Source organism: Rhagoletis zephyria, unplaced genomic scaffold, assembly GCF_001687245.7.
Source record: "Rhagoletis zephyria isolate East Lansing unplaced genomic scaffold, Rhagoletis_zephyria_1.1 Rzeph_scaffold_00376, whole genome shotgun sequence".
Classification (NCBI taxonomy): Eukaryota; Metazoa; Arthropoda; class Insecta; order Diptera; family Tephritidae; genus Rhagoletis; species Rhagoletis zephyria.
In genome coordinates this window covers 133,132-151,685 of record NW_016157460.1, presented here as the reverse complement: position 1 = coordinate 151,685, position 18,554 = coordinate 133,132, and the positions used below count along the sequence as shown (strand labels likewise).

The 18,554-nt window shown below is 39.5% G+C and overlaps 1 protein-coding gene across 1 annotated transcript; it reads right to left on the bottom strand.

Moving 5' to 3' along the window:
* Window positions 1-2,618: 2,618 nt before the first annotated feature.
* prc (collagen IV-like protein pericardin) lies at window positions 2,619-16,991 on the bottom strand. Its single transcript, XM_017611175.1, has 12 exons — window positions 16,902-16,991; window positions 16,383-16,544; window positions 9,159-9,250; window positions 8,995-9,098; window positions 8,855-8,935; window positions 5,548-8,787; window positions 5,118-5,485; window positions 4,842-5,038; window positions 4,656-4,778; window positions 4,483-4,595; window positions 3,560-4,399; window positions 2,619-2,746 (listed from the first exon to the last, which is right to left on the bottom strand). Exons 2-11 carry the CDS (start codon window positions 16,449-16,451, stop codon window positions 3,762-3,764), a joined length of 5,025 nt encoding a protein of 1,674 aa, XP_017466664.1. The 5' UTR covers window positions 16,452-16,544; window positions 16,902-16,991; the 3' UTR covers window positions 2,619-2,746; window positions 3,560-3,761.
* Between the last annotated feature and the right edge of the window lie 1,563 nt (window positions 16,992-18,554).

Sequence of the window (18,554 nt, the reverse complement as noted above, 5' to 3'; positions counted from 1 at the left end):
TTAAGGCCCTTAACTGGCACATAGCAAAGAAAGATGGTCAAAAGCATTTTCAGCATCTTTAATACTTTAACACAAAAAATAAAAAATTTTACGTGAGAAAAAAAAAAACAAAAGTTAATACAAATAACTACATAGATAAGCAAACTTACAAATTAAATTCGACAAGATTTTGTGAAATTTAGTGTCTTTACACTTTGAAGTCCTCGTAAGAATTAGCAAACCTACAAAGTAAATATATAAAAAAAAATAAAAATTAATGCAAGCAAACAAGCACTCGAATTACATAGATATGTATGTGTGTATAGTAAATGTATTTCATACATACATGTAACTACAAAAAATCTTTAATCTTACTGCATAGAGCGCAAAAAATTTTCAAAGTTTTGAAATTTCAAAAACATTGCTAAAAAAAAAAATTAAATGAAAATTAATTGCATAATACATAAATACTTAGTGATTACAAAGTAAAAAAAAAAACGAAATATCTAGAAACTTAAACAAAAATCTACTGAAATATTTCCATGTGTCATATATGTATGTATACATGTACTTATGCATGAAAAAACAAAAAACAAGAAAAAAACAATATATTTAATTGCAGAAAAACGCAACTCAAAAGCTGTTATTTGCGTTAAATACAAACTCATGATTGAGTCAGATAATTGCAAATATAAAAAAGAGGAATGTAGAAGGGAAGAAAAAAAAACAAAACAAAAAAATATTTAATGCAAGCAAAATAAATAAAAACAAGCAACAAAAAATATGATAAACAAAATATTTGTGTGTTTTTATTCATCAATGCCATGATGTAGGGAGACAGAGGTGGCGCAATCAGCAGTACCGCTACTTTATCTTGACGTCATCACCCGCAGGAATGCGCCATCTTGTATTCTATCATTATTGCACAATGCTATGCATCCTTTCTCATTCGCTACACAGAAATTTTTCCGAGAACCTGGAATGTTTCGACTCTGTTTCACCAAAAATTTGAAATGGTTTAAGGATATTTGAGAATGTGGTTTGAGGGTCCCTAAAACCGAAACCGAAGTCCATTTCACACCGCATTCGATTTGTTAGATAACCTCACTAAATCTTCGCCGACCCAAATGGGGGCACACTTGGTAGCCACTACTCAACCGATGAAATGACCCGATCAAACCCCGAGAGCTTCGAGCTAAGATCCTACAACCTTCCACCACCCCCAAATTATCCTTCAAGCAACTGTGGCAGTAAAGATCCCATGTATATTTTAGCTGACATGAGATGGGTCATCTGTCCAGATGCGAACTACAGGTGGTCAGTGGCGCTCCTACTCGCTCTCAGACCGTTGTTATCATTCCATGGGTATCTTAGAGAGGCACATGAGGCTCCTGACGACGTAGCAAGGGAGAGTCTCATTTAAGGGCGTTTTTCTTCGCATTCTTCATAAGTCCGGTTATCGGTGACGCATTGCGTTATCCTGCAGTTTAGTCAAACTCAAGCGGTGTTGGAAGAACTCACAACTTATTGGACCATACCTGATATTGTGCGATTATTTAGTGGCGTTTCTTAATTGACATTGGTCGGTTGGCACACACACCGCAGGAACACCAAAATAGGAGCAACATTGTTCACATCATTGCAGGTTTTTCTGACATAAGCCTCCACAACTTACTAAATTTTATCATCTACGAGGTTTAAGGTACCAAAAAATCCCTAAAATACTACCTACTTGTGCGTTTAAGTTTTTCACATCAGAGTAGAAGCTTACCTGCGTAATTGACGTCACACCACTAAGCTATGTGTCTATTGCTTATTTGATGGCAAACACTGCTACCTGAAAACGCTACAGCCTAAGCTTGAGGTTGGTGGATTCCTTATGACAGAAGACCCTTCCACCAACCCTTTCATAACTGAATTCAACTTCAAGCCGCTTGTAATTAACCTTTAACTATCGAATGAAACCTTTATTAGTTAAAAGTTAGGCACTTGCGACTTTCTTTGGGCTACGGTGTTAGATACATACATACATATGTGAAAAGGCCCTACACGATGGCATTAAATACATTCCGCATTTAGTTTTGATCCTAAAAACATAATTTATCGTATATCAGAGCGCTCTTCCTGACCTAAATATTACTACATATCCTTAAACCAATCAGGGCTTTAACGAATACATATAGCTTCAATACAGTCAAAATGGGCATACACTTTGTAGGTCGTTTAATTGTCGTTGTAAATCCGAAGCGCATTTCTCGGAGTGTTGTATAATTTTTATGTAAATATATATCCATGATCTTTACAGCTTCTAATTATATCCAACTTAGTGCAGATTCGTGCTGTGAGAAATCAAATACATGCGTGTTTGCTTGGAAACGATTGATTCCTGAAGTCCTGCCTCAGACTTTTGGCTTGAGCAGTTTTCTGTTTCCTCTTCTATGTGCCGAAATAAAGAGAAACTTGTCCCCGGTATGCCCCTGCGGACTTTTTAAGTCCATTTCTGCATTGAGGGGCAACCATTATAAGAAAAAAAAAACACTTTTTGGATGTGGGTTGGGCCGGTTACGCTCCGGTAACCACTTAGAAAAGGCAGCTTATTATTAAGAGCTGAGTACTGAACTTTTAATAAAACTACAATGTGGTGTTAAAAGACAACAGTTACATTTATTACAAAGTTATCAATAATTAACATTTTAGCAATTAGGTTTTATTAACAGTTTTTCTGTGGCAGTGTATTAATTAGTATGTATATTTGAAAAATAACCTATGTACAGCGGGTGCCATAAATAAGTAAACAAAGTCAGCACGTTAGCGTTTCTGGTAATAACTGTAAACGTAGTAGTCCATTTTCCAAAATTTTATTTTCACAAANGCACAAAACCTACTCTTAAGTCCGGCGATAAAGGCTTGATGGTTTGGGGATGCATTTCTGCTTATGGAGTAGGCAAAATAGTGGTACTCGAAGGCAAAACTAATTCCCAAGTTTACCTTAACTTGCTGAAAGACGTGATTATTCCTGAAGGTAAGCGTCTAATAGGAGAGGATTTCGTTCTACAACAGGACAACGCACCTATTCACAAGGCCAAAATTGTTACAAAATATATAGCTGATGCTAATGTTAATGCTTTGGAGTGGCCTCCGCAAAGCCCTGACCTGTCACCAATTGAAAACGCGTGGGCGTGGCTGAAAGCTCAAGTAAGTGAAAGGGGTCCTCGAAATCTGGCTGAACTGAAGGATTTAATTTTGGAGATCTGGCCGTCTTTTACCCCAGAAATGTGTAGAAAATATGTACTTTCCATGCCGACTCGTTTAGCAAGAATGTCGCGAAATAATGGCGGTCACTGCGGCCATTAACTTAAGTGTTTACTTATTTTTCACACACTGAATTCTTGTATTTTTTATTCAAACCGCCATCAGTTAGTGGAAGAAACTTTTTAATTTTAACTTATGCAGCTCTTATTGTAGCTAAAATCCCGTATTTTCAAATATATAAGTGACTTTTATGTTTATCTAAATAAAACTTGAAAAATATGGACTTGAGTTCAAAATATTAGTCTGTTTACTTATTTATGGCAGCCGCTGTATTTCGAAATTGGCCTTGAGATGATCAAAAAGCCTTTTCCAACGTTTTACTGCTCGACATACAAATATTCATCTTAAGTAAGTAAGTTTTAATGTTACGTTCTGTTAGGACTTTAAAAATACATTCGAGTTAAGCTATGGCTTATCTTTACGACTAAGTTATGTATTACTGATATGGAAAATAATGATTTTTCTTTAATCTAACATTTTCCATTTGTTGGCGCCTTGGGACGACAGATTTTACTGCGACCATTCGCACCGTACACTATGTTGCAGGAAAATGTAAAATACCCACAGGTCGATGACTTTGTATAGTAAGTCGATTGGAAATTTTTATTTTCCTGTGGTGGATTCTTTGTATTATCCATGCTACCCGTAATCGACTTGGTCACGGTGACATAGCTATCCGGCGTGCGTTGCTTATTTGTGCTCTGCTCCTCGACGCTGTCGAGGTCATTGTCAGTGGGTTGTGATTTTACAGCCTTAGGGTGGAATTTTTTCTCAACATTAACGGTACCACGGAAACCGCGAGGCACCATTTCAGTGGTCGATCGGAAGGGATATTTCTGAACACGTCCATTTTGATTTTGTACCAATAGATATTTATCCGATGAACTTGGCACAGCGGCTTGCTGGCTCTGTGAGGGTGAATTTTGTGAGTAAGTTCGGTAAGGTGTTTGAGAATCGGATCCGGATTTGCTATCAGATTTGGTGTCCAGCTTTCCGTTTGAGTTTTCATTGTAGTACTCATCCTCATCGTCGTATTCATCGTATGGCTCCTCCTCCTCGTCTTCGTTGATTGTAGAATCGTCATCGGTAACTTTGTTGGCGTTGACGACTGGAAAAAGTGCAATTAGTAGTTTCGACAGTTGACGAAGTATGTATTGAATGTGTTTTAATGTTTCATTTCCGCAAACTTACTTTCTTTGACACTCTTCGAAGATTTTAAGTCTAGATCAGGTAAAGCACCGCCATCAGCTGATAAAGCTGATACGCCAGGCCCGCTATACACGGCGTCTACGCGATCAGTCACCCTAAAATTAGTTGGAGTATTTAGTCGTTAGAAAAGCGTTGAGTTAGTGCCATTTACTTACCCATCAGAGTTTCCAAATTGGCTTATACTGTGGAATAATTCACGATTCTGTTCGCGATAACTTGCCACTTGCTCTTTAGTGCCCGAAGCAGACTGCGCGGCACCATGATAGGAAACGCCAAACCTGAAAAGAGCGATTTTCAATTAAAATGAAATTTTTTCCAATAGTGGAAAGTGGTGGATTTACTTCGATGTGCCCTGAATTTGCGACTGACTTTGGCCTGAATGGCTGCCAGATTGCGCAGACGCTTGGCCTCCACCGCTAGTCGGTGGTGCAGCGCTACCCTCTTGATTAGGCCGAAAACCGATTTGAGCTTGCGACGAAGTTTGTCCCGGTCCACTAGACTGTGAATCGGCCAAACCTCCTTTGTCATTTGCTTGCACCTAGAGAAATCGTAAAATGTATTGCGTCAATATAAAGTTAACTTCAACATTCATTGTATGGAAGTAGTAGGCTACCTACCTCGCTCTGGCTCTGATGTATTATGCCGCCACTCTGTGAAGAAGCTTTAGTACCGCCATTCTTCGAGTTGACTTGAACCTGAGATTGCGACTGTGCCGCGCCACCCTGTCCTTGCGATTGACTCATCGCTCCATCACTATTTCCACTCACTTGAGCATTCGCTGAACGGTCGCTATCAGAAGTTGAAGCGCTAGCACTGAATGTTCCAGTTGAACTGTATGTTCCGGATACTTGAGTTTTGGCAGTGCCACCATTCTTTTTGCCCTGTGCACTGGCCGCTGCTTGGCCATCGCTAATGGAAGATTCAGCTTGTGAGAATGCATCATCTGCTCCTCCCGCTCCAGCTGCCGTTATCAAGCTGCTTGGACCTTACGAAATAAATTTTTATATTTTAGTACTTATACCGAGTTATTTTAAATTTTAAATTTACCTTCCTCCTTATACTCACCCAATGCTCCCCCTCCAGAGGCAGCAGCACCGGGATAGCCTATCGCTCCGGGTTCTGCTGACACACCACCGGGCAGAACACCAGTACCACCAACACCACCTACACCAGTTCCTGCTGCTTCGATTGGTGCAAATGTTCCGGATCCTGGTGCTGCACCTTGTCCATACGCTTCACCAGCTGGTGCACCTGCACCTATGCCAACGCCTGGACCATAAGTCGATACTGCTTGTGGAAGTGATGGGTATGTTCCAGATGGCACTCCACCCACGCCAGCGCTATATATATCACCAGCACCTGGGCTGTAACCTGTGCCAGGTTGTACGCCGAGTTCTGGCTGTCCAGCAGCTTGGGCACCGAATCCGGGAGCGTAACCTGCGCCCGGCTGCAGTCTTGCGTCTGGTTGAAGACCGCCGCTTGGTTGATAACCGGCTCCTGGTTGAAGACCTGCGCCAGGTTGATAAACAGCTCCTGGTTGCTGACCTGCGCCAGACTGTACACCGGCTCCGGGTTGTAGACCTGCACCCGGTTGGTAGCCAGCTCCTGGTTGTGGACCTGCGCCAAGTTGATAGCCGCCTCCTGGTTGTATGCCCGCGCCTGGTTGTAGACCTGCACCTCGTTGAAGACCTGCGCCGGGTTGTAGACCTGCGCCAGGTTGATAACCGGCTCCTGGTTGTAGACCTGCACCTGGTTGATAACCGACTCCTGGATGTACGCCTGCGCCAGGTTGTAGACCAGCACCTGGTTGTACACCTGCACCTGGTTGATAACCAGCTCCTGGATACACGCCTGCGCCAGGTTGTAGACCAGCACCTGGTTGTAGACCTGCACCTGGTTGTAGACCAGCACCTGGTTGATAACCAGCTCCTGGATACACGCCTGCGCCTGGTTGTAGACCAGCACCTGGTTGAAGACCTGCGCCGGGTTGTAGACCCGCGCCAGGTTGGTAACCGGCTCCTGGTTGTAGACCTGCACCTGGTTGATAACCAGCTCCTGGATGTACGCCTGCGCCCGGTTGATAGCCAGGTCCAGGATATACGCCTGGGCCTGGTTGTAGACCTGCACCTGGTTGATAACTGGCTCCCGGATGTACGCCTGAGCCCGGTTGTAGACCAGCACCTGGTTGTAGACCTGCACCTGGTTGATAACCAGCTCCTGGATATACGCCTGCGCCCGGTTGTAGACCAGCACCTGGTTGTAGACCTGCACCTGGTTGATAACCAGCTCCTGGATATACGCCTGCGCCCGGTTGTAGACCAGCACCTGGTTGTAGACCTGCGCCAGGTTGATAACCGGCCCCGGGATGTACGCCTGCGCCCGGTTGAAGACCAGGACCTGGTTGCAGACCAGCGTCAGGTTGATAACCGGCTCCGGGATGTACGCCTGCGCCCGGTTGAAGACCAGCACCTGGTTGCAGACCAGCGCCAGGTTGATAACCGGCTCCGGGATGTACGCCTGCGCCCGGTTGAAGACCAGCACCTGGTTGCAGACCAGCGCCAGGTTGATAACCGGCTCTAGGATGTACGCCTGCGCCCTGTTGAAGACCAGCACCTGGTTGCAGACCCGCGCCAGGGTGATAGCCGGCTCCTGGTTGTACGCCTGCGCCTGGTTGTAGTCCTGCGCCAGGTTGATAACCGACTCCTGGATGAGCACCTGCGCCTGGTTGTAGACCTGCACCTGGTTGAAAGCCAGCACCGGGTTGGGCACCGAATCCTGGATGAACGCCTGCGCCCGCTTGTATACCAGCACCTGGATGACCATATCCATATCTACCCCCAGGTCCAGTGGGAGCACCAGCTTCACCTGGCCCATAAACACCACTGGGAGCATAAGCATGGCCGGGATATGCACCGACGCCTGGTCCAGCTTGCTGTCCAATTGTACCGGGTCCATACGCTTGAGTTCCAGGTTGACCACCCGCACGCTCAGAAGGTCTATAAATTCCACTAGTATCAACTGCTCCGGCCGCAACTGGTCTGTATACTCCGTCATATCCGGGTTGAACGCCAGCAGCTTCGTAACCTTGACCGGGCCTTAAGCGCGCACCTGGTTGGAAACCTCCACCAGGGCCGTATCCACCTGGCTGTACACCACCACCGCCTACCGCACCGGGTCCAGTAGGTTGGCGACTTGTATGTGGCCCATAAGTTATCTCAGGTTGAGCCCCAACTCCAGGTCGAAAACCGGAACTTGGTTGTGGAACTCCGGAGGCACCTGGTTGTCCACTTAGTTGCGGGCCGGCTTGTATAAGTGCCCCTGGTCTGAGATCAGCACCGGCTCCGCCCACTCCTCTACCATCTGTTCCCGTAGGATAACCTGCCGTTGGTCCATAAGCACCACCAGGCTGAAATCCAGCACCAGTTCTTATATCACCTCCTGCTGGAACATCTCCACCTGCCAGTCCTCCTGGTCCAATAGGCTGGCCACCAGCTTCTTGCCTATACACACCACCGGGTCTTAAACCACCGCTGGGTTGCGCAGCAACACCATCAGCACCAAGAGGCTGTCGGCCAACACCTGGCCCATAACCGCCACCAGCTGGGGCAGCACCAGCTTCTCCAGGCCGTAAAGCTCCACCTGTTCCTACTGCACCCGGTCCGCCAATTTGTCCAAGTCCATATCCACCACCTGGTTGACCGACTGTTCCGGGTTGTAATCCAGCGCTGGGTCGTAACGCTCCCACTCCTATACCACCTGGACCAGTTTGTTGGCCAGCAGCAGGTCCGTAAGCTGTGCCAGGTTGTAGTCCAGCGCCAGGTCTCAAAGCAGCACCGGGCTGAATACCACCTCCAATGCCTGCACCTCCGGGTCCAGAAATTTGCGAACCATAGCCGGGCACATAACCACCTCCTGGTTGCACGCCAGCGCTAGGCCTTAACGGTCCGCCTGGCTGAACACCGTCTCTTCCTGGTAAGCCACCGGGTCCGGTAGGTTGACCTCCAATACCTGGCGCATATCCTGCTCCAGGCTGGAGTCCTGCACTAGGTCTTAACGCACCATCAAGCCGACCACCACCTCTTCCACCAGGATATACACCACCAGGTCCCACAACTCCACCAGGTCTTAATGCTCCAGCAGCTCCAGGACCACCAGCTGCACTAGTTCCACTCGGGCCATATATACCGCCAGGTTGTTGACTACCAGCGCCAGTACCTGGTGCACTTATTAAAGCATCTGGCCTACCACTTATTAAAGTCAATGGATCGGGGGAGCCTGCGGGATATTCTAAATGCAGAAGATAGTTGCAAATAAGAAAATCGTTACGAATAGGAAATATCATACGAGTACTCACCGTAAATTGGGGGTGTTGCACACTCGGTACAATCTCCCATTGAAAATTGACTCTGTGCCTGTCCCATGCCGTGGCTTCCAGCTAAGATATAAAGTAACAAAATTGTGAATTTGAATTAAATTATTTGTATAGTTTCGTACAAACTGTGGTTCTGGAACCATGTTCATTAGCCTCTGCTTCCGCTTTGCCGTCCTGTTCTGGTTTACCAAAATTCAGATACTGAGATTGCGTTTGTCCACGCATACTTAAAGTAACACAAATTAAGTAAAGGCAATAAAAACCTGCACTAAGAAAACAAACTTACTAGCCTCTTCCGCTTCGTTTTGATCTATCCAAATCAAATTGTTCATTCGTAACATCATAGTTTGATTCTGCCTCATTTCCATCTGCTGAAGTCTGAAAATATAGAACATAATTATGTACACACATATAAGCGGCGAAAGTACCCAGCTAGCATATTTGCCAAACAATTTCTGATATCTGATATTTAGACAAGTCTTACAGGTTTCGTACAGATTTCTGAGCGAAGTGTCTGGAGAATTTTACTTATTTCTTTATCCGATATATCTGATCGAATTATGTTCGATTTCGGGCATAGACGTCGGATAATTCTTATTTTCCAAGATTATTTGGTCAGACATCTGTTAGAAATCCGTCAGCATCGTCGGTAATTAAGTTTCCCACGTCGTGTCGGTTAGACTTCCTGGTCAACCTCTCCACACGCTTCTCTGACCGATATCGGCCAAAATCATAAAGATTTCTGACTTTTTTGCCAACGAGTCTGACGGATGTCTAACAGATTTCTGGCAATTTTGCTAGCTGGGTAGATGAATATAAAACAATTATTTATAAGACTCAATCACAAAAAATGATGTTTATGCTTCTTTTCTTTTCGGTTATATTCAACTCGGGTAAAGCCAACAAACATAAACGGGCATTTTTCAACTCAAGTTAAGTATAAAACCCAATGCAACCCTGGCTAATACTAGGTTCACATATAAGTAGATTATCCTCATTTTCGAGCTTAACTTCCTAATCTGTAATTAGAAAAAGAGATTAGCCGTATAAAATTCCTCCCTTGTTAATCTGTAATTATAAAATAATCTCAGATTTAACCGATAACTTTTCGGTGTCCATCCTAGTTTTATCGATTGTGTTTGCGAAGAAGAGGAGAAATGGCAAATGTAAAAGTAAACAAAAATGGACGCTAGCAAGGAAAGGAGGGTTTTAAAAGTATTTTTTAATAAAATGTTAAGTTAAAAGATATTTATATTGCTTAATATAGCAGAAAAACTTGATCACGGTAGCACAGAGAAGAAACATAACTTTTCCTTGAGATATGAGAATAACAAGCACATCAAATTTGACGGCTAATAATCTGAGATTTGCCTGTGTAAACGGGGTGATTAAAAAACGAGCTTTGATTGAGATAATATTGATATGTGAACATAGTTTAACACTTCTCAAATCGTTTATGTACAAATTTCAACCCGTGTTAAAATTTCTACTGGGGTAGAAAAAATGTGTATATTCTACTCGATTAGACTTGTTAACTCGTTTAAAAAGGTGTTTATGCATGTGGGTTGAATTTACCCGAGTGGAATATAACCGAGTAGGAAAGAAGCATAAACATATATAGTATATAAACATAGCCCCACCTAGTTTGAAGACCTACTTGAAGATGATTTTAGCGTTATAAAAATTATCATTCCCGATAAACCCTAAAGACCGCCGAATTCGGGATATAAATAAAATGTTTTGTCGAGAAAATCGATTGTTCGTGAATTTTTTCTTGGATACAGAGTGACCACATTTTTGTTTCTAATATTTTGAACTCCTTATCACCATACCGACTGCTGAGTGGAAGATCGTCCTAGCCCAGTAGCCGCTTCGAAAACGCCCTATCTCAGAAAATGGCTCAAAAAATCCTACTTCAGAATTTTGTTGGAGAACGCCCTATCTCAGAATTGGCTTCAAAAAAACGTTCTATCTCAATTTAAAATGTATTAAAAATATGTTGAAACGCTTAGATAGGGCATTCTTGCAAATTTTTCTGAGATAAGATGTTTTCGAACCGGCTGCCAAGATAGGTGTATCTTCCACTCAGCCGTCGATATCCTCCTATATAAACAAGGTACAAAAAGGACTTAAGCACTAAACTAGTAGGAATTTTTATAAGCTTTAAAACAATAACACTGATCACTTATTTTGACTGGGCCAAATTCCTTGCAATTTTGTGTGCTGGATCACAGATTTTAATTTTTATTTTGTTCTCCAGACGCCACTATCCAATTTGTATGTAGAATCGCTCGCTGATTCCGAAAATCGAATAAATTTATTTTTGTATGGTTACGTGTTCGAGATATTTGCAATTTACCGTTATTCAGCTTAAAAAAGAGAGAGGTTCTACTTAATCAAGTATATCTTACGAACCAATTAAATAATCGTAATACGGGGTACAGTAAATGAAAGAAAATAAAATTTTCTACAAATCGTATATGTACATCACTTTTCGATAGCCCTTATAGTTCCTCAGAAATTAATTAATCATTCCAGATTTTTTGTTTTTTTGATGGAAAAATGCAAAAAGTTCAAACTTTAACAGGGAAAAGAGTCAAAAAATTACAGTTTCTGTGTAAATATTTTGCTACCAATGAAAAAAATCGATAGATAAATAAGAAAATAGTGATTGGTCAAATGAAAATGCGCAACGATTTTTTGTATGAAATATCAGCAGAAAGGAGTGTTACTAATACGCCACGTACACCTGAGTAGGTAGAGGTAGAGTGTTTGCATCGAAAACAAAAGGCGTCAGAAATGATTAATTAATTTCTCAGAAACTATCAGGGCTGTCGAAAAGTGATGTATATACGATTTGTAGAGAATTTTACGTATTACGATTATTTATTTGGTTCGCAAGATATACTTGATTAAGTGAAACCACTATTTTTTAAAGCTGAACAACGGTAAATTGCAAATATCTCGGAAACTTATCCATAGAAAACAAAATTATCTCGATTTTCGGAATTACCGAGGAATTCTACATGGGAATTGGATAGTGGCATCCATAGAACATTTTTTCTGTAAACCAGTGTAATTAGTATAATCAGAATAAAAAGAATGGTGTTCATGATAAAAATCAGCAAAAAAAGGTTTCGCGCCTTTTCGAGTTTGATATAAATTTAGTATGTAGAAATACCAATAAAATAAACGAAACGCGTTCAAGGGGAGAAAAAAATTTGCAAAAGTTATAAAACGACCAAAATATTAAGTATCCCGACGTAAGCCATTGTTCATCAGTTAGTGCTGTACATACGAGCTTGTATTGGTTACATTTACTCATAGTTTAAAGTGGACAAAAAAATTAATATTAACAAATATTTTTTAAGCAAAAATACAACCGACTTCAATTCTCATATAAAAGTTTAGGAGCACCGTTAATTTCTTCATGATCCAACGATCGGATCCACACTAGTATTAACTAGATGAGGTATCATCTTTCCGATGAAAGAATAATTATCGCGATCGATCCATGTTGTCTAAAGTTGTGCTGTAGTATACATAAATATATAGGAGACATTCTTTTTCATATCGGACACCAAATTTGGTGTCACACTTTCGATTGGCTTCAAATTTTTTTTATGGGTTCTATACATGAATTAAGATAGAACGTGTTCAAAGATTTTTTCCTTCGGGGATATGATCTGTCAAAGTTTTGGATTTTTTCGTGATTCTGACTAATCATGTACTACTTCAAATCTTTATATCTTGAGTTCTGCGCATCGAAGAGACTTCATCTTCACGACGTTTTAAAGCTAAAGTCAAACATTTTTTGTAATTTGTTTTCGAAAACTTATGTTGAGATATACATATTTTGCAAGATGTTAAACACCGGCTTTTTGCAAAAAGTAAAATTTTATCGCGGATTCCGATAGAATACCTATCCAGATATAATATTTGTACGGCAAGAATTTTCTTTATGGCGACAAACCCTAGTAATGGGCGTGGAAATTGCAGGACTAAAGTTAGCGAGCTGTCGGAGACATGACATAATTTTTTTTTACGAAATCCGTCCGACTTAAAAAAGAATGGCTCATAGATATACACCTCGTGAAACAGATAAATTTCTCCTCTTATGCTGCGTGTTTCCATTTTTTCCCCTGATAATAAAATCTATTCCCCAGAACGAAAAACTGAGCCGGAAGAAAAGGTTTGGGTTAATTAAGAAGTCGAATGATTTAGAATTATGCGATTACTGCATGCATACATGAGCAAATGAAGTTTAGGTACAGTGATTATTTTGCAATACCGGAAATTTTTTATTGATTATTTTATTTTTGGCATTTTTTTTTTGTATATGGTTAGTTCTGTAACATAAACCCCAAAAATCAGAGCTCCAAACAGAGTCGATACATCTACCATTTCCTAAATAATTTTAATGTCTTTAGTAAACCGGTTTTAAATAATCGGATTGACGAAGTATGAACTTATACAAACGAGTATTTACATACATTGAAGTAGAAACTCCCGTTTTGTTCACAAGTGAAGGCGTTTACCCTTATCTTTAAATTCGAAATCTTTAGATTAAATTGTGTGTGATTGCGACAAATACTTAACATACTTAACTGACCTTGGTTAAATTTGACTAGTTCATCAATCAACAATCATTGTAATGAAAAATTATGTAATACATAAGTGTTACACTTCAGATTCTCATGTTATTTCGAGAGTTTCATGCGTTTATGTACAACAACAAAATTATAAAAAATATTTCCACAACTTTCTTTTTGCCTAACTTTGCAAATTAGCTTATACTATATTTTATAAATATAAGTATCGAATCGAATACTTAGCTGCTCGCTATGTTTGAGTTCCGCTCGCTGAACGAAAAATTTTGTATGTGGAAGCAACAGCAAAGTTAGCTAGCTTAGCTGGACATTGGCATGAATTTCGTTCGTGTCTCCACTCGCTAAGTGTTGGCGAATCGATGGCGGCTTTAGTGGTTATGGTTTTTTATACCTACGTGCACTTGTGCGAAAAGATGATATAACTTTGCTATAACATACTAACGGAATGTTCAGATTGAAGTGTCGTCGAAGAAATAAAACTAATTAAACTGATAAACAGTGAGTATACGTTACATCAAATGCTGTATAACTAGGTGTAATATTATTTATATTTTCAAAGCAAAAGCTTAAATTCGAATTCAATTTTCACATTAGTCTGGGTCGCGATAAAAAGTTTATTACTACCCCGCCTATTTAGTTAGAAAGCTTACATACTTCGGGAGAATTTGGGGTTCAAAATTTTCGTCTTTGCAGCTAAAACTGAGTTATGTTCTTAATTTTTATATTTAAACTCGATTTTATGTTTGTTTTGTTTTATGTCAATAAATATATGTTTTTATGCTGCTACAGGGTGTCCGATACTATCCTCCCACCGCTCCTAAAATGGAGGAAAATGTTTTCTATTGGAAAATTTAAATTAAGTTAAAAAAAGTAACACAAAATCGGGTGGTTTCGGAGAGTTTCCTATTTACATACATATGAACAAATCTCATTTTGTTTTTTTAGTGTCACTCCCTTCTCTCGTCAGAAAAAAGCGCTAAAGCATTATTCTTGCGTTTACTATTTCAATCAATGGAGTTCCAGTAAAAACTAAATCGAGTGTTTGAACAATTTTAGCCTTAAAACGTTTATTTTGTACGAAAAAGTACCGAAATTACTAATTTTTTCCAGGGACCGACAGGTCCACGAAAAAGAAGAATACGAGATTATTTTGACCAGACTAGGTGTAAATGTTTTTGGGGTCGCTAAACACGAATCTGAAGTCCGTTTTGCTCCATTACTTCAGAATTTTGTCTAACCTTAAAACATGTGGCTGACTTTACGTGGCAGAAAAACTTTTTTAAATTTTTATGATATTTTTTTTTTGACCCTTTATAAGATTTGGCACCTTTGCCCACCATATTGGATGCACCATTTTAAATTTTGAAAATCACATCTGTCACATAAAATTCGCCATATTTTTGAGGTAAGAAAAAAATTCTGATGTGAGGGATCAAAAAGGACTGCAGAGTCGTATTCAGCGACCCTAGAAACATATTGAACACCTTTTGTGGTCAAAAAAACGTTTCAATTTTTTTTTGTAGTCCTGTGTTATTTACTATTTATTTCGTTTTTTAACCGACTTCCAAAAAAGGAGCAGGTTATCAGTTCGTCGGAATATTTTTTTTTTTATGTATGTAACCGCATAAATTTGGACCGCGCCAACCTATTTCGAAAATTTTGCATCGAAATGGTAGTGTCTCAGAGGTAGTCCCATACTAATTTGGTTTACATCCGATCATTGGATCATGAAATATATATATATATTTTTTTTTTTCGGTTTTTTTTGCTAAAAATTACTTGTTATTATTCTTTTTTTATATTACCGAGCTTGAAAACCGAGTTTCCCTTTTTTTACTTATGTTTCAAAGATCAAATAATCTTTTTTTTCAAATGTCGAGAATCAAAAGGTCTATTGATATGCCCATACATGTACACAAGTGCTTAAAGCTCTGGTCAGCATTAAATTTTCACGGACAAAAAAAAAAAGCGAGGTTCACAAAACTTTGCGTTTGAAATTTTAAATATTTTTGCAAAAATGAAACTTTAAAATAGTTTCAATTTCTCGCCTGAACATTTTCAGAAAAATAACAAATCGCTTTCCATCTTTGGTTAGCAATATCCGAAATTCAGTCTTTGATTTGTCAGTTTTTGAATTTTTAGAATCCGCAAACACTAAGAAACAATTATTTGTTGTGTTTTTAGGGTAGTTTAAGCCGAATGCAGAGCTCATTACGCGAGCCAGCTTAGTATATACTAACTGATCAAAGATACTGACATCCAGGAGCCACAAAAATAGCTGTGTATAATCAAGTATTTAAATTATATAGTTATAGTCACTCGCATTTGGACTCCATTTTTATTTGCGAATTATAGAAAAAAATGCAAGCATTTCATAATCCATTTTCCACCGGTAAATTTACTTTTTTTAATTTACTTCACATAGTGTTTGCCTTTAACCGTTTTTATTTTTTTTAAGGAAATTATGATTTATGATGGTTCTATTTTGATGTAAAGTTCTCGCATGTGTTTCTCAAAGGGTAATGCAAATATTTGGACAGTGGATAAAACTCTTGAGTTGTCGATATTTAGGAATATAACAAGACGTATACTACACATTGGTTACGAGCTAGGAGTCACCAAGTATTCTGAAGGATTGCGTTGTTAGCCAAACCTGGTAAAAATGTCGTTTCCCTTTTATTTTTCACATGACTGTAGATACATAAATGATTTTAAAGTCCTATTTTTCGTTCGGTGAACTCATTTAAAATGTTTAGGAAGATAGTAAACAGTTTTCGCCACATTTTATAATTCATTGTTAATTTACATACATATCACTTTGAACACTTCCTGTTTGTTTGAAATTCATGTAAGGATGTTGCGATTTGAGTTTGTATGAGTCACTTTCAATTAACACTTACTATAACTGCTCCATTTGTAGCTGCAATCAACAGCGCGATGCCGATGAAAGCCCAACGAAAGGGCAACATAATTATCCTTAGCACACGCACAAAATCGCCAATTTAATTATCTTCTATACCTATACACTCCACTATTGTTTCGGCAAGAAACGGGTTTTCGATCTGTAATTAGTTTTCATTATTTATAATTGGTTATCACATTATGTTACATATATGTAAATATGTATGTAGGTGTGCGTTATATAATATCTATGTATTTTTTTAACACAAATTAATATGCACAATTAATATTTGTATGCGCTCATTGCTCAAGGATACGTGCATGTATGTATTTCTTTTCAAGAAACAATCTCTTCATCTACAAAAGCACAGGCCTCTCTTTATCACTGACTTTTTATTTCGTATCTTTACACTTTTTATAAGTATGCATGTATGTATGTATATATAATATTTACATCCTTTGAGCGATATACATATATTTCAAAACATATTTTACTTGACTATATTTATTTTCCTTACGAGGAGTTATTCCGATTTTAGGGCTTCCGATCGCGACAACTGCTGGATTGCGAATAACAGCAATGCCGAACGATGGCCCCACAATTGGAGAGCTCCAATTGAAATCAACGAATAAGTTCATTCCGAAATTGTCGATGTCTATGTAAAGAATAAGAACAAGAATTTATAAAAAAAAAGAGTTCTATAGATTTACATTAATTTCAATACGATTGCAAAGACAGGCTACGAATACTTGTGCTTACTTGTAGTTTTATTTGTGCTGCGTGTATTTACATATGTATGTATTTATGTAGGACTACCGGCACATCTATGTATACGCACTCGCAAAGGCATAATCAATCTACATACATACATATGTACATACATACTTACATACATAGTATGAATGTTGTTGGCAGAAAAATTTTCAAACACCCTATCAACATTGCTGATCGCCTTAATCGATCATTTTACTTCAATTCAATGCTGCTTTAGTTCAGCAACGAAACGCAGCTCTTCCCCTCAGTAGATTTCCTCTCAAGCCGAAAGGGGCATTTGTTGCGCGATTGTCTCCAAGCTAAATTACTATAGCGACACTATTTTTTTTATTTCATTTTTCAATGTCTCTTCTTCGTTCAACTGAATCGTATTTGGAATGCTATTTACTGTGTAGCATATTGCGTCAAGTGGTCTGGGAGTGTGCTGAAGACTATCCGCACATGCACATATATGTGCATACATACATACATATGTGGATCAATAAAAAATTGTCGGAGACTTTTGACCCATTTCGAGGATATAAGCATATGGATTTGCTTTGACAATAAACAGTATGATCAACAACATCAAAAGAAAACCATTTACATAAACTTGTATGTATGTATGTATATACCAAATCGATATCCAGTAGACATCCATCAGATGAGGGCCGGGAATCAGTATCTTCATATCAACACCTGAGTGGAAGATCGACCTACATATCTCGGCAGCCAGTTCGCAAACGCCCTATCTCAGAAAAATTTTCAAGAATGCCCTACTTCAGAATTTTATTGAAGAACGCCCTATCTCAGAAATCGGTAAATAGTCGCACAGACCGAGAAGCAACATAAAAAGTTCACACCGTTAAAGGGTCTGGTATTGTGCAAACCAAGTACGATCATAAAACAGCTCACTGCTTCAGGGTAGTTTTCTAGTTATAGTCTTATAACTTATACAAATTCGTTGGAGCCCAAGCGGAGTTCATCCTAAAAGCGACTCCGGATCCGATATCAAACAATTTCTTACTGATCTGGTGATCGGGAGCAAGGGCAATCATTGCATTAAGCGGGCGAAGAGTCTTGCGTTTAATTCACTCTATTAAATTTGAGTTCCAACCCTACATCCGAGCAAAACTCTTCTACAATCCCACCTGTCTCGAGTAACTACGAGCCCAATTTAGTTAGCAGATTCATTTAAGCTTTTAATCGTGGGAATTTTTATATTACTATAATGACGAGGTTTGCGTATTCAACAGCATCTCAACCACGTTCTTGCCTTTAATTAGGAGATCGTCTACGGTGTGTAAACGAAGGGATTGACTAAGGAAAATGACTTGCTATAACGTTCACATAGCTAATTATAATGTAACTATACAACAGCAGAGAGATATATGCCTTTTTAACCGACTTAAAAAGC

Bases quoted from the DNA above. Each gene is read 5' to 3' on its own strand.
- prc (XM_017611175.1), bottom strand. From the start codon at position 16,451: ATGTTGCCCTTTCGTTGGGCTTTCATCGGCATCGCGCTGTTGATTGCA. The intron at 9,251-16,382 runs GTAAGTGTTAAT...CTATATTTTCAG, and splicing joins CTACAAATGGAGCAGTTATA to ACTTCAGCAGATGGAAATGA. The intron at 8,788-8,854 runs GTGAGTACTCGT...TTCTGCATTTAG, and splicing joins TGCAACACCCCCAATTTACG to AATATCCCGCAGGCTCCCCC.